The 15,571-nt window shown below is 40.5% G+C and overlaps 1 protein-coding gene across 1 annotated transcript in view; it reads right to left on the reverse strand.

The window, feature by feature from the left end:
* The window catches only part of Myo1e (myosin IE), a 190,772-nt gene that overhangs the window by 87,311 nt on the left and 87,890 nt on the right, over window positions 1-15,571 (reverse strand). Inside the window, exon 4 of the mRNA XM_027926182.2 lies at window positions 12,859-12,953. Coding sequence (XP_027781983.1) covers window positions 12,859-12,953 — 95 coding nt within the window. The remainder of the gene's footprint in view (window positions 1-12,858; window positions 12,954-15,571) is intronic.

Below are 15,571 nucleotides of genomic sequence, written 5' to 3' on the forward strand. Positions count from 1 at the left end.
TTAACATAAGTATGTCAGGTCCAAAAAATAGGACATCTACGTTCCCAGTAACTGTGATCTTTTTCAGTAGATTTAAAATAATTAGTTCTGGCTGAACATTGATGTGCGGAATTTTTATTTCTCAGTTTCAATTTACAGATACTTAAGTTTCATTAATCACAGCCGGTAATTTGCTCAAACTATCATACAATGATGAGATGTTAGATAATTACCTGAATTTTATAGGATATGCAACAAGAATCATGCTGGCCTATAAGGGCTGGCCTATAAGGGAGGGCAAATGCTGTTTCTTCCCCTGGACTAAAACCCAAGTGAAAAGAAGGTGAAGTTATCAGGCAGATTATACAGAATAACCCTGAATTATTTACTTTGCATCTCACAGCAATTAGAACAATTTGTAGCCTTTCCTGATTTAATTAGCTTTAGTGGACTTCTAAAGAAAACAAAACAAAACCAAGTCCAGAAATTAGGAAAATGTACCATGCTAGATTAATAGCTGGATTCAGGGAGTATGATTATTTCTTTGAGTCAGGTTAAACCTGATCAGCCTTTCAGAATCCTGGAGTATTTTAAAAATGCCCATGGTCAAGACCCTTCTCCAACCTGCTGAAAGTTAATCTCTAAGAATAGTTTCTAGAAATAGGAATTTTTAACTAACACCCTAGTTTGGAATAAACCTTGTTGGGAACCAGCCCAGCACTTTAAAACCAAATATAAGAAATATTAATTCAAGTAGAAAATAATGTAATGTTTGTGCATGTTAGCTTTAGAAATGGAAACATGCACTAAAATTTCAAAGAAAAAGTGTTCTTGGAGAAAAATCTATACAATAGTATATTAATAATTGGATGGAAGGACTATAATGGTTTATCTGAGTTAGAAGGTTATTCCTCACGTAGTCACCAATAGTGTTTCCAATTCGTTTTGATTTATTCTAGCAAAAGTAAAAATAGAGCTGAGGCTGTGCCTCAGTGGTACAGTGCTTGCCTGGGATGCATGAGGCACTGGGTTCAATCTTCACCACCACATAAAAATAAAATAAAGGTATTATGTCCACTTACATCTAAAATAATACATATTTTTTTTTAAAAAAGTAAAAATTTTTGCTTTCGGCCCACCCTTCTTCCCACTACTGGAAACTCACCAGTCTACTCCCATCACTTCATTCCTGGTTTCAGAATACTTCTACTGGTTCTCCATCCTGGTAGCTACTGTTTCCTTGTAGCTGACTTAGTGTAACTGAAATGTTGCTTTTTTTGCACTATAGAAAGGACAAAAACTTAAAGCAAAAATTCTGCGTGTGTACTTGTTCACTTTCTATGCATGTTCTAGGCCCCTCCACATGGTAAGCTGTGGTCACAGTGAGACATGGCTCTTGCCCAAGAGGAGCTCACTGCGTGATGGAGCCTGAGTGTACACAGGCTATCCACAACATAATGGAGATGTGGGCATGGTTTTAAGGAGTACCAACAGGAGGCACGAGAGGAAAAGACAGAAAAGTCCTACAAGCAGGGACACATCAGCATCAGCGAGCACTTGAAGCCCCAGGTCTTGGCCTCAATTACTCTTCATTAAAAGGAACCAGGGCTTCTTTGGAAAAATGGCCAATGCCAGGGCCAAAGTGGGGAAAATACAAGGTGGGTCTGATATATATATATAAAATTATGCCCCAAACTAAGGAAATGTCCAGCAACTGATGTGAACATATCAAGCACCTAAGAACCAGTTTGGTCAAATCAAGAGAAATAATAATACTGGATTATGATCTTTGGAATAAAATAGAAGACCCTAAATCCATATTGCTATAAAAAAATGAATCAAACAACAAATAGGGGACACAGGAAAGCTCTTTCTCATGATAGAACACTAACAAATAAGTGTGGAAGGAATGATGGGAAAAGACTGCCACACTTGGCCACCATCACACAGAAGACCAGTTTGGGCAGGAGTCTTCTGTGGATGGTGAGTGAGCCTAGTGGGTGGAACTTTGAAGAGGAGCAGGATGTCGTCATAATCTCAGAAGACATCCCCACAAAATACTAACATCATAAAAGAAAAGCACAGTGAAGTTAGCCAGAAGAAGCCTGGAAGATGCCCACCGGTGACCACGAGCACAGCATAGTTTGCCTGGCACTCCTGCCCAGAATGCAGGTGCAGAAACGCTGGACAGACCCAGGCTGAGGTCAACTTATGGACCTTCATGCCTAAGCACTGTGGAACTACAAAGGGCAGAAAACAGAAAACCCAGAGAATAAGATAGAAAGGTCAGCAAGGCGTGAGAAAAAGTAGGAGGATGGACATTCATCATGGGAGCCACAGGTGAGGAGACAGACAAGGCAAAGAAAAGCCCCACTGGACCTATTCTTCTCAGACCCTCTTTTTTTGATATAAGAACATGATATCAATGTTATACAATCGGAGGTGATACATGATATAAGAACTTGACTCTTTTTTAAAAAGGTATAACTGCAAGGATAGATAAAAAGGAATAGTTTTTTTTTTAATATATTTTTTTAGTTGTAGTTGGACACAATACCTTTTTTTTATTTATTTATTTTTATGTGGTACGGAGGCTCAAACCCAGCCCCTCACACGTGCTAGGCAAGCACTCTGCAGCTGAGCCACAACCCCAGCCCCCCAAAAGGAATAGTTTTTTTAAAGATAGTCTTTTTTAAATTTTAAAGTTATAAAAGAAAAATAGTTGTAATTGAAAAATAATCTGGAAGATGAGAAATAACATCAATTCCAGGAAATATTTAAAAGCAACACTAAAATATATGCAATAATTTGTAGCATGTATCCATTGAATGTTTAATGAGCACCAAGGGCTGTTGTCAGTGCTTCACGTATATCAATCATCTTGTCCAAATACCGCCCCCTCCAAAGTGGGTACTATTATTATTTCCATTCATAAGCAACTTGCTCAAGGACATTTAGCTAGCGAGTGGCATTGTGCTATGGTTTGAATGTACCCCAAGGTCCATTGTAGAATCCTAATTCTCAATGGGGCAGTATTGGGAGGTGGGCCCTAGTGGGGTTGGGGCTGGAGCCCTCATTAATAGATTGATGTTTTTCTCCCTTAAGTTCTCATTTAGTGGGAATAGATTAGTTATCTGAGAGCCAGCTGCTATAAAGCAAGATTGGCCCCCATAATCCCTCTCTTATTTGCCCTCCCACTCTTTCCATGTATTTTCATGAGTTGAAGCAGCACAAGGGCCTCAACAGAAGCCACTGCCAAAACTATCATCATGCTCTTAAACTTCCAGGTCTCCAGAACCAGGATCCAAAATCTACTCAGGTACTCAGTCTCAGGTATTTCTGTCAACACAACAGAAAACAGCAAAAACACAAAGCTAGGAAAGGACCTAGGCAGTCTTGCCCTGAAGCCTGAGCTACACTGCTTCAGATGAGCATGAATATTTAAAATTCTCCCACAGCTTGGACAGTCAATTAAAACCACCAATGTTTCCTAAGTAACTGTGTGAATCGCACAGTTCATAGTATGATCAAACTTTTAACTGCTCCTGAGTCTTCACTGAGACACGCCCATTTAGGCAAGCCTTCTGCCAGAAACATTTATTATCTCACACACAGTTGGAACAAACAAATAACAGCCTGCCTCGCTGTGATCACAAGACAAGATAATACTGTTAGAATGAGAAGCCACATCAAAGAATGTTCTGGGCAGCCCTCTCCAATGACTACTCACAGACTCTGTTCCTGGCAGCCCCACGGACCTGGGACTGAAGTCAATCGGAGGTGATACACCTCTGGGGGACTACAGGGTTGATGAGAGAGGGGTCCTCTATCAGACCTTGAAATCACATTCAAATACAAATCCTCAATACATGCTATTTTGTATAAAATTCAGAATCACACAGACATGTTGAAACTGCTGGGCAAATGATGCAGATTTATTCCTTAACGCATTGAAAAAAGTGTGACTAAGACAAAGAGCTGTCATTTTTTCCCACTCCCAGACAAACACCCAGCTAATTAGTGCTGTCAGGCAGACAAAATTCTCATCTAGTCTGCCAAGAAAATGGCCCCATGGCAATGCTCATCTGAGCCCAGCCTGATGCAATAGAAAGAACCCAATGTTTAGTCTGAAGACCAAGTGTAAGTTCCAGCTCAGCCACTTACTGCCTCTATAATTCTTCTCAGTGTTACTAGCAGACATTTTACATCATAGTTTAATAATACTTTTCATGCACATTTTCTTCATTATCTTTCTTTACATTCTTTTAAGGTATTAGTTCCCATTTTTCAGAACAAGTGACTGAGGCTTAGAGAATTTACCCCTTTAAACAGAACAGAATAGAGTCCACTCTGTGACTCACCCCAGAGATCTTTCCATTGTACCTCATGACTGTGGGTGGCAATAGATTAGTACCAGCTAACCTAAAGCCTGTTGGCTCAAAAGAACAGAGAAAACTGGAAAGAGTGAACCAATAGAGTTAGGCCGCCCTGGCTGGGAACACAGCTTTGCCATATCTTTTGATATCTGCAGGGGTCTTAGAACCAATCCCCTGGGGAGATCAAGGGATGGCTGTATTTGCTTTGTATCCTTTAATTAAAGCATTTTCAATCTTTATGACAACCTGGCAAACTAGGTATTACTATTACCCTCTTTGCAGATCAACAAACTGAGTCTCAGAGGCAATGAGACCTCCTCATGAAGCCCCCAGTTAGTCAGAGGTGGGAGTTGACAGGGCCTCCCAAAGCCAGGCTAGAGGGACAGCGAGTCTTCAGTCAATGCTGCTTAGGTCAACGAGACTGGGTGGACCAACAGAAACTCAAGAGCGCCTTGAGCAGAGTCCCAATGCTAATAATAAAAAGTCCCTGAAGTACATCAAAGACAGGAAGACAGCTTGAGAATCTATGTGACACCTGATGGTGAAAGGGGAGGACAGGGTGGAGACACAAGCCAGACACCAGAAGTCTTGCCTTTCATCTTTACTACTGCAAATATTAGGATTCCAGTTCCAAAATATCTTTTGAAGCAGGTAGGTCAGAAATCTTAGATCTAATAATGACAACAATCTCCTTTTTCTCTATCAAAATTCTCATATTCAACCAGTCAGCAAATCCTATTGATGAACCTTCAAAATATCTCTCATGTCTTTATGCTTTTAAAAGCATTCAGCATCTATGCAAGATACAATATACAAAGACTTTGTGAACTATTGTTGGATACATTTAAAACAAAATGCCCTACTCATGGGGCGGGGTGGGGGGGCTTCAGGATATTTCAAACAAATTAATAACTGATAAATATGATGCTTTCAAATTGACATCACAGTTTGTAAACATTCTAAGGTGGCAGGAGCTGGTTCAGGACCAAAGTGATAGGAATTCACTTTTGATGGCTGCAATAAAGCTGCCACATAAATGTTCTCTGAGGCCCAGCGTGCCTCCAGAGAGGTCAGCCGGCAAGAGTTTCAGAAAGGCCTCTGGACACACTGCCAAAATCCTGTCCAGTGATGAAGAGATGATTAAGAATATGAGAAGCACTTACTACTTCTTTCCTTTTACCACTCAGTGACTATTTCATTAAATAGATTTACATAGTTGTCTTTAATATCCTCAAATATCATATATGTGGTTCTCTTACACAAATCCAAATTCTGGATTTTAGAGAACAGAAGATTAATGAGCTAAGCAGATATGGGCTGTTTGTCCACTGGGTGCACAGATATCTACCAAGTCTTAAGGTGCTCATGTTTTTTAATGATGCTAATATATTTACATAGCTGCTGTTTCCATGTTGGCATGGCCCGGAGTCCACATTCACTTGCTCATCCATTTATTCCTTCACAGGCTTATTGAATGTCATACACCTTCCCTTTCCAACTCAGATCAGTCCATACCACAGCACGAGATTTCTGTATTCCCTCAAGATCCTATCTACTCTGGCCCAATAGACTGACCTTTGGTATCACGTCCCTGCTCAGAGACCTTCAAGACATCACCAAGACCTACAAACTTATGTGCAGGTCACCAGCTTGTCCTTCAGGGGGACCTGCCACAAATCAACCTTATATTCCCAAGTCAACCAATCCTGCACGACCATACAAATGCTATGTGGCCACAGTTGAGAAACTGACCATAGGGAAACATGAAAAGACATGGGAGACTGAACTCTGACTCCCACACATACTCAGGAAAGTGGTCCAGGTATGGCTATCTGGTATGTAAATGCATCTTCACTTCCCAGTAAGATACCACGATCAACACATCAATAAGGTCATGTTTGTTTATTTAAGTCAGTCTAAATGTTGATTGTCCTCCAATTCATGACACACACAACTGCCAGTCTCCTGGTTATGCAGAAAGAACATCAAGGCCAACAACATACAAAGAGCTGAGTTTAGAAAAGTACCTGTGTTTTGTAGGGGGGATTTAAGTCCAGAATAACTACCCTCATTTAATGTCCTAATTTCTGTCTCAGGGTATATGGCAGTTATTAACATCTCCATTAAAACATGGGACATTTGAGACATAGAAGCAGCACTTACCAGTAGGACATAGAGAAAATGTATAAAGTTTGAAGTCACACAGGGATAAGCTCAAATAGGCTGTGCCATTTACTGGTTTGGCCATCTTGGAATTCTCTTAAGACTGATTTTCTGGGTTAACTTTGAGAAAGAGTAATGCTATTACAATGAGGATTATGAAAAATAACCTATACGGAGAGCACCAGCAGAGGGCAGACACTCAGGGAGTACACATTGCTTGGCTTAAAGGTGCTAAACAGAGGAGACCTGGAATCAGAATTTCAAGAGCCTTAGCCCAGAATCAACTAAAGTAACTTGGGAGCTTGAGAAAAGATACAGATGCCCTAGGCCCCCCACAAATCAGTTCAAACAACCTCTAGAGGTGGCGCCTAGATATCTGTATAGCCACTGAGCTAATAAGGAATTTAGAAATTGGTTAAAGAAATTTAAGTTATCTCTGGAAAGTCAAATTAGTGAACACAAGGTGTAGTGGATGAAATCAGCACCTAGAGATGCCATCTCTCTGACCTGTCTGCCAGCATATCATGAAGGAAGATCTGGGAACATCTGTGGCCAATCCTAGGTTGGTAGGACAGTACAGGACAACAGTAGGGGCTTCATCTACATGGAGTCAGGCAGGAAAATAAAAGCAGAAATGGAAGGTTTTTTCTCCAAGTAAAATGGCTACTCTGAGGAGTAGACCAGCACCCAACATTTCCAGGTGGAGTTAAGTGCCATCAGGCCAATCGTCCCTTCACTCTCAATTCAACCCTCCGTTCAGCCTTCTAATGGTGATTTGTCTCTTCTCATGGACTCTGTTCCAGAACGAATAACCAGCATCCACAGGCAGGATTCTCCCTACATCATGACAAACTGGGGTCAGATTCACACTGGTTTGTGAGTCTGGATGACCAGCTTGGTCAGACTACCTTAGGCTGCCCTATTCGGGCCATTTTCACAAATCGAGCTGGCTGGCATTCATGACTCAAGACCAAAACTTCAGTGGAAACTAGTGCCATCTTCTTCCTTGATTACTTTCTTTTAAAATTAAATTTGTTGCACTGATTTCTAATCCAGAAACAGTCAGCTGCCTGTCCATCCTGTCACTGTGCTCGCTGCTTTAAAACCAGAGTAAGATTGTGAGGAAACTGGCAATGCTAACTATATGGGCTGTGGTATCCCATCCACACTCACTTAGACAGTCATGCCAGGGAAGTTAAGGAAGTGAAGGTCTATAAGAATGCCGTGGAAATTACATCACTATTCACTTTTTTAAAAAAATATTCTAAATAATGCTGCTCAAATTCTGACTCTGTCTAGCCATGGCAGAGTCCCCTAGCACAGGAGAAGACTCCTCTTCCAGCTCTCATGAGAATGGGTTCAGTTTTGTCGGCACAGTGGTGCAGCCTGTAATCCCAGAGGCTCAGGAGGCTGAGGCAGGAGGATCACAAGTTTGAGGTCAGCCTCAGCAACTTAGCAAGCACCTATGCAACTTAGTGAGACCCTGTCTCAAAATAAAAAAATAAAAATTATAAAGGCTGAAGATGCTCAGTGGTTAAGTGCCCCTGGGTTCAATTTCCTGTGTCAAAAAAAGAAAAGAAAAAAAGGGTTCAGTTTGTTTTCTGATCATACATTTATTTAGGCAGGCAACATTAGATCCTGCCTCTGGCAGACCAAGCACCCAGCTCATTCAGCACTATGGCTACAAACCGGGGCCTCTCTATTGGACATTTCTCTGTCTTCCCTCCCTGTTAGCATTATTTGGAAGAAAGAATCCCAAAGCCAGGAAACCTCAGAATTCATCTGTTCAATCAGTTTATTAACAGATTTAATAATAAATTAAATTAATGAGGCCCAAAACAGTGTTGGGTGTGCTGCCTGGGGTCAGAAAACTGGTGAGAATGACCACCAGCCACATGCCAGAAATTGAAAATCTACTTTCTCAAAGCAAAGGAACCACAGTTTCTGTATATATATTAGTTGTTGATGGACCTTTATTTTATTCATTTATTTATAAGCAGTGCTGAAAGTTGAACCCAGTGCCTCACACATGCTAGGCAAATGCTCTACACCACTACAGCCCCTCTTGAATACTCTTGTAACTCTTGTAACTCAAGAGAGGTTGGGCTTTTGGCCTCTGTACCTAAGAAGTGACTTCCAGGCCCCTGTAGATGTGTCTTTGATGGACTGGGGGCCTGGACCAACTCAACAATGTAATATTTTGGAATATACCTCCAGAGGAAGTTGGAGATTAAAGGTACTGCCTGGACCTTTAGAAAGATCCAGAAATCAAAGGTCAACCATGCAGGAAAAATGTGACCAAGCTTAAATAAAAACTCTGGACACCAGAGACTTGCATGAGCTCCCCTGGTTGGCAATGGGTACTGTCACATATTGTAGTTGAAAGAGAAACACATCCGTGACTCCATGAGAAGGCATGACAGGAAACCTCACATTTGGACCCTCTCAGACCTCACCCTATGTGTCATTTCTTTTGTCCAGTTCTGATTTGCATTCTGTTGCAATAATAAAACTGCAATCCTAAATATAGGGTTGTCCTGAGTTCTGTGAGTGGCTCTAGTGAATTACTAAACCTGAGGGTGCAGTGGGAATTTGTAGCCAGCTGATCAGAAGGGAGGGTGAGGAGGACTGAGCCCTTCACCTGAGTTTTGCTTAACTCTAAGGAGTTTCTGAAGCTCCCTCTTCTACCATCTCCTAAATTAATTGCAGCCACCTTAACAGGAAACCCTTGGGAAGAGATCCTTGAAGTCCCTGCCACCTGAACAGCTGGAAAAAAGGATCCTGGAAGCAGGACATTTGCCCACTTCAGTGCCTGTGTATCCCACAGTGAGAGGCAGCGGGGGATCTGAGCACGGAAAAATCGTGGGCCAGGTGAGACTGAGGCAGCTTCCACATTGCAGCAGCATGTGCAACAAGCCCATTCCCTCCCTTCCCATCCTAGCACACCCCCAGAAGAGGAAAAGACTGAGGAAGGAGAAAGGGCACAAGGTTCTATAACAAACTTATCCAGACTCTCAATAAATTCAGTTAGGAAAACACCTCCCACCTCTCTAGTGACCAGAGACCCTCAACTCAGTGTCCCACAAAAGCACTTTCTACTTAGCAACCCAAGTCTCCCAGTACTCCAGTATGCCTCCCCAACGGGAATAACCTGCATCTAATCAAGCATTTGGATCTAACTTCTAATTTATAGAAGAATCAGTTACAGGAGTAAATACAATGAGACCATGTGAAAACAATTAGACACCTCCAGGAGGTGTCTGTAGGAAAACTGGCTGGTCTCTCCAAAAAAAAAAAAAAAAAAAAAATCAATGTCAAGGGGGCCCCTGGGCTTTCTGCTATGGTAGGGGGCCTATTTAGCATGCACAAGAACTTGCATTCAATCCCAGCAACAGCAGTGAAAAACTTTGTCATGAAAAAAAAAATGTCATAAAAAAAAAAGTAGCAGTAGGGGAACTGTGGCAGGATAAAAATAAATTTTAACATTCATAACCAAATGCACCCAACCTTCCTTGGTTTGCATAAGCCAGCAGGGAAGATCATGTTTGCAGCAATGTGAATATAGACTGCTGTGTTTTAGATGATATTGAATATTTTTCTTTTTCAGAGATGCATGTGGAAATATTTAGGGGCAAAATTTTATGAAGTCTGTATTTACCTTGAAATACTTGAGATCCGTATTTACCTTGAACTGCTTCAGTGCTCGTGTTTTGTAGCTTCAATTTTGGAGCCATGTATATGGCTTTTACACAATTACAAAACAAAATTCAACTTAAAAAGGTTAAACCACTAAAGTGGAAAATGGAATCAAGGTTAGATTGATGTGCAAATGACAAAGAGAAGGAATGTTCTACGTGAGTTTAAAAACCCAATATTTTAACTTTAAATATGGGGAACTTGGACAAAAAGAACAAATAAACTTAAAAATGAATTCAGTATTGCTATAATAGTATTAGGATTGTTAATTTAAAGCATTAGCAAAATTACTTATTTGCTTTATCCTACTATATGTATATAAAAACAAAGACAGTATAAAGTAGTTGTGTTAATATCATCAGGATCAAGATTTTTGACCCAAGAGAAATGAGTTACAAATATAGAAACTGAAGAAATGTTCAAACTCTACCATCTTCAAAATGAACTCGTAAGAGCACTATGAACTCATATTTCATTGTTCTCTTTATAAATGTCTATACCCTAGCTTGTCTTCTGAAAACTAGAAGTACCAACAACACAGGGTATTGAGAATTCTCGGTGCCCAGATTAGTGGTTTGTAAATACCATGTCCCACTAAAATGAATCAGGAACTCTTGGAGAAGTGGCTGATTCTTGTCTTGGGCAAGAAATGTACAGGATGAGCTGGGAACATTTCAGACCCTGAAATCATCAGATATCACTAGGGACATGGCAAAAAGACATAATAGCCAATGAAAGGGCTCTCACCGGTCAAGAATAGAATCATTTGAGCCTCCAAAAGAGTAACTGCAATATAATTAAGTAGGTAAAACATTTAAAATTCACTAGTTTGAAATGATACTGAAAATAAAAACACATTACCTTGGGAGGTTGCTAGGGCAACAACTCATTACTTTGAAAAGTGGTAAGTAAAGAAAACGAATCGAGCATTTTATCTCGTTTCCCCATAAAGACTGCATTTGAAGGTGACAAAATAACTCCAACGAACACATGCAGAAAAATAATAGAATTGAAAAATAACTATTTTTTTTAACCACTAATAAGGAATAGTGGTGAAATGAGAATTAGCAATGGATGTATCCATTGAGAATCTGAACATCACATGAAGAGAGATCAACGGGAATTAAGTCCTCAGCATCCAATGAAGTGTTTTGGCCAAAAAACTGAATCTGAATCTGATCAAGCTTTTAGATCTAACTACCATTTTACAGGAAATCCGGGGAATGGTGGAATACTTAAGTGTCATCACAGGATACAGTCAGTGCCAGACTGTAGAAGGCAGTGCTGGGCAAACAGTCCCTTTCTTTAACAAATAAGTGCCAAGAAAACAAAGACAACAAAGGAGAATAGTTAACAATTAAGAGATTTCAGAGATGTAGCAACCAGGTGCTATGGGTGGGCCTTGTTTGGATCCTAAATGAAAACAAGCCAGAGAAGAAGAAGAAGGAGAAGGAGAAGGAGAAGGAGGAGGAGAAGAATTTATAAAACATTCACAGAATTGGAATACTAACAATATTAGATGACAAAATAATTATCATTTGTTGGATCAATCCTAGGGTCCTGCATGTACTAAGTAAGCAAGTACTCTGAGCTATACCCCTGCCCCAAGAATTATTCTTTGTAAGGTATGTACCTCTCTTTTAGAGGTGTATTCCAATTATTGACAAATGAAGGAATTTACTATCTAGAATTTGCTTTAAATAATCAAGTGGGACAGGAGGGGAGAACTAAATGAAACAAGTCTGGCCACATATGGATAACTATGCAAAGTAGATGGCAAATACAGAGGGACATTTTATTCTGCTCTTTCTAATTTTGTATGTTTGTGAGGATCCATGATAAAGTTAAAAAAAACGATCAGGTAAAGAAACTAAAACAGGTAGTGAAGAATAAAATGATTATATTTGGGGTCCTTTTTATTGTTTGCTTTTTTGGACAAAATGTTAACTGTCCAATTCTAAGTGATGGGAGTATGGATATTTATATTTTCTATATCTATGTTTGAAAATGTTCATATCAGTAAATAAATTTAAAAGCACCTAAACCCAGCCAACACTCAGAACCTGGGTCAGGTTAAAAGGATTATGAAATATAGCTACAGATACCCACTACTGGCATTTATTAGTAATGTCCTCAAAAAAACTCAAACCAAATGACAGAATAATATAAAAAAAGAAGTTCAAATTTGAACTGTAAATTATTAAGGTCCTAGAAAGTGGAACCCAGAGACAACATAGTGAAACACAGTTACTATGCTTGTAATACTAAGGTTATCATTTCAGAGCCAAGTCACAGTACAGTCAGATGAAGGGGAGATGCTTATGATTTCCATCCAGGGTCACGACAGCATCTTTGCCCCCATGATCAGAAAGGTCTGGCTGGTACTGTGTGTCCTAAAGCCTCAATGTCTTAAGCAACAGGGCAAAAACAGCAACCCTATGGAAACTGAAAGCTTTTATGATCTGGCACTCAATGATGTCGAATTATGAAATAAACCAGGACAAAGCAGCCAGGCTGCTTGTCATGCAGACACATTAACCAGCCTGTGACATCAGAGGCTGTTGCAAAACCAACGCTTCCGGCAGAACTCTATAAGGACAGTGGCACAGCGTCCTCCCACCTACTAATATGGTCTTTCTCATACCTGATGATGACGCACTGGTTCTCTCTGTCGATGATCATGTTTCTGTACATACTATCTGCAAGGGCATAAATATGTGGTGGATTTTCATACTGTGCCTAGAAAGGCAAAAACAGAAACAAAACCAAAAATACATGTTAGAAAGAGCAACACACTGAATGCTTTTATTGGCCTTGGAAGTGAACCCACCACTATATAGTTCCAATGCCTATAATTACATGGTAAAGTTTGCATGGTACAAGAATTTATAAAATATCCCTAGTTTACAAAGAGTTACACCCTAAGAAAATTTAGATGGAATCTGGAAGGACACTTCCTGGGCATGTGTGTGACTCAGCCTTCAGACATGACCCAACGTCTTTGGGTCCTTCAACACCACACCCTTCCACTCAAGCACGCCTCTGTAAAGAGGTTTTACTGCTAAATGTTTCTGAAGGCACCTGGGCAACAGGTCAGAAGAACCCAACCAAAAACTTGGGTTTGATTTTGAATAGAATTCTAAATTCCTATGTACATTTTTCTTTTCTTTATAGATTCTGGGATCTCAGAGGAAATTAAGTGAGACTGTGGATTTTCCATAAGAAAAGCAAGGAGGTGTGGTTCTTTAAAGGGATAAACTAGTTTGGCCAGTAGGGGAAAAATATTCTGCTACACCAAAAATTCCTGGGTTTATGATTTAGTCTCAGGAGACTGCTTAGCTATGCACAAATACAAACTAAAACATTTTTCTGTACCTAATAAATTCACTGTCTCAGCCTGACTTCAGCCCTGCTCTATTCAATTTCTTGGTGCCCACCTTTACCACTCCCTCAAAAATTACCAAAAAGAACCAGGTGTGGTGGCACTTGTCTATAATCCCAGTGATTCTTGAAGCTAAGGGAGAAAGATATCAAGTTCAAAACCAGCCTCAGCATCTTAGTGAGGCCCTGAGCAACTTAGAGAGACACTGTCTCAAAATAAAAAAATAAATAAAATTAAATTAAAAAAAAATAAACAAATAAAGGGCTGAGGATGTGGCTCAATGGTTAAACATTACTGGGTTCAATCCCTGGTACAAGAAAATTACTAAAGAGAAAAGCACTTCACTGTGGTGGATAGCTGGATAAAGTATTCTTAAATTTAAGATTACTAGGGCTGGGGATGTGGCTCAAGCGGTAGCGCGCTCCCCTGGCATGCATGCAGCCCGGGTACGATCCTCAGCACCACATACAAACAAAGATCTTGTGTCCGCCGAAAACTAAAAAATAAATATTAAAATTCTCTCTCTCTCTCTCTTTCTCTCTTAAAAAAAAAAAAGATTACTGAACCTCAAAGTTAAAAGAATACCAGATCCAGGATGAGCAGACATTTAGAATGCTTCACTGGTTCCCAGCTCTGAAGTGGGGTTAAGAATGCTCATGCTATAAACCACACAGAGCACTAATAGCAGAGATTAACAGAGAAGATGGACAGGAAACTCACTTTTGTAAAGGTAAAGCAGAACCTATTCCATCTTTGAGCCTTATCACTTACTACAGGAAAAGGGGCCTGGCTGAGAAATTGCTGCCCACTGCCAAGCTCTAGAAGACCAAATTTAGTGGGGAGGAGGAGGGGAGCTGGTGCCTGCACACAGGGCAAACACTGGTGTATCCCATGCTCAGGGCTCCCCAGAGGAACTGCCCAGTCAGAGCTGGAGGCCATCCTGGGACTGGGTGACTGGAAAACTTTACTCAGGGACCAGAATAGTATGTTAAACCTGCCTTCATTATCAGAAGAGGATGCCTGACTGGAACCTCATAATAGAGTCTTAGACCAGCTTCTCCTAACCCAAATCTTGCTAGTTCAATATTGTTTTAATGTCACTTTGAAAACAGGGAAGTAGAGGATTTTAAGAAAGAAAAGAGGATGGAAAATGGAAAGAAATGGAGTGGAGAGAACACTGGGGGTAACCGAGGGAAAGGTGTGGGCAAGTCACTGCCCAGTGAGGCTTCCAAGCTGCTGAATGAAAGCTAGTGTCTCCTCTGAACTTCTAAATTGGTTTCCCATCTAGGATCTTACTGAGCCTCTGAGCTAGTTACCTGTGAGAATTACAGAGTAGGCATTTCCCATCTCCTGAGACCCTAAAATCAAGGAGACCCGACTTCAAATCCTAGCTTGGTAAATTCTAATATGTCACTTTTGGGCCTCAGTTTCCTCACCTGTGAAATGGAGGTAGATATAGTAGGATATAGCCAGCATCCACGGATGTTTTATTAAAGTTGTTGCATGCACACACAGTGCATGGTACTCAGGAACACTGTTACATGGTACTTTATAACACTGTTACAATTAGCAATTTAAAAAATTATACACAGTGGCATATCCTATAATCCCAGTGGCTTGGGAGGCTGAGGCAGGAGGATCCCAAGTTCAAAACCAGCCTCAGCAAAAATGAGGCACTAAGCAACCCAGTGAGACCCTGTCTCTAAATAAAATACAAAATAGGGCTGGGGATGTGGCTTAGTGGTCAAGTGTCCTGAGTTCAATCCCCGATGCCCTCTCCATCCCCCTGACAAAAATATTACATTTCAGCCAGGTGTGGTGGCACACCCCTGTAATCCCAGCGGGACTTGGGGGGCTGAGGAAGGAGGATCCTGGGTTAATGATTTAGTCTCATGAGACTGCTTAGCTATGCACAAATACAAACTAAAACATTTTTCTGTACCTAATAAATTCACTGTCTCAGCCTGACTTCAGC

The sequence above is a fragment of the Marmota flaviventris genome, chromosome 2, assembly GCF_047511675.1.
Source record: "Marmota flaviventris isolate mMarFla1 chromosome 2, mMarFla1.hap1, whole genome shotgun sequence".
In the NCBI taxonomy this organism is placed as follows: Eukaryota; Metazoa; Chordata; class Mammalia; order Rodentia; family Sciuridae; genus Marmota; species Marmota flaviventris.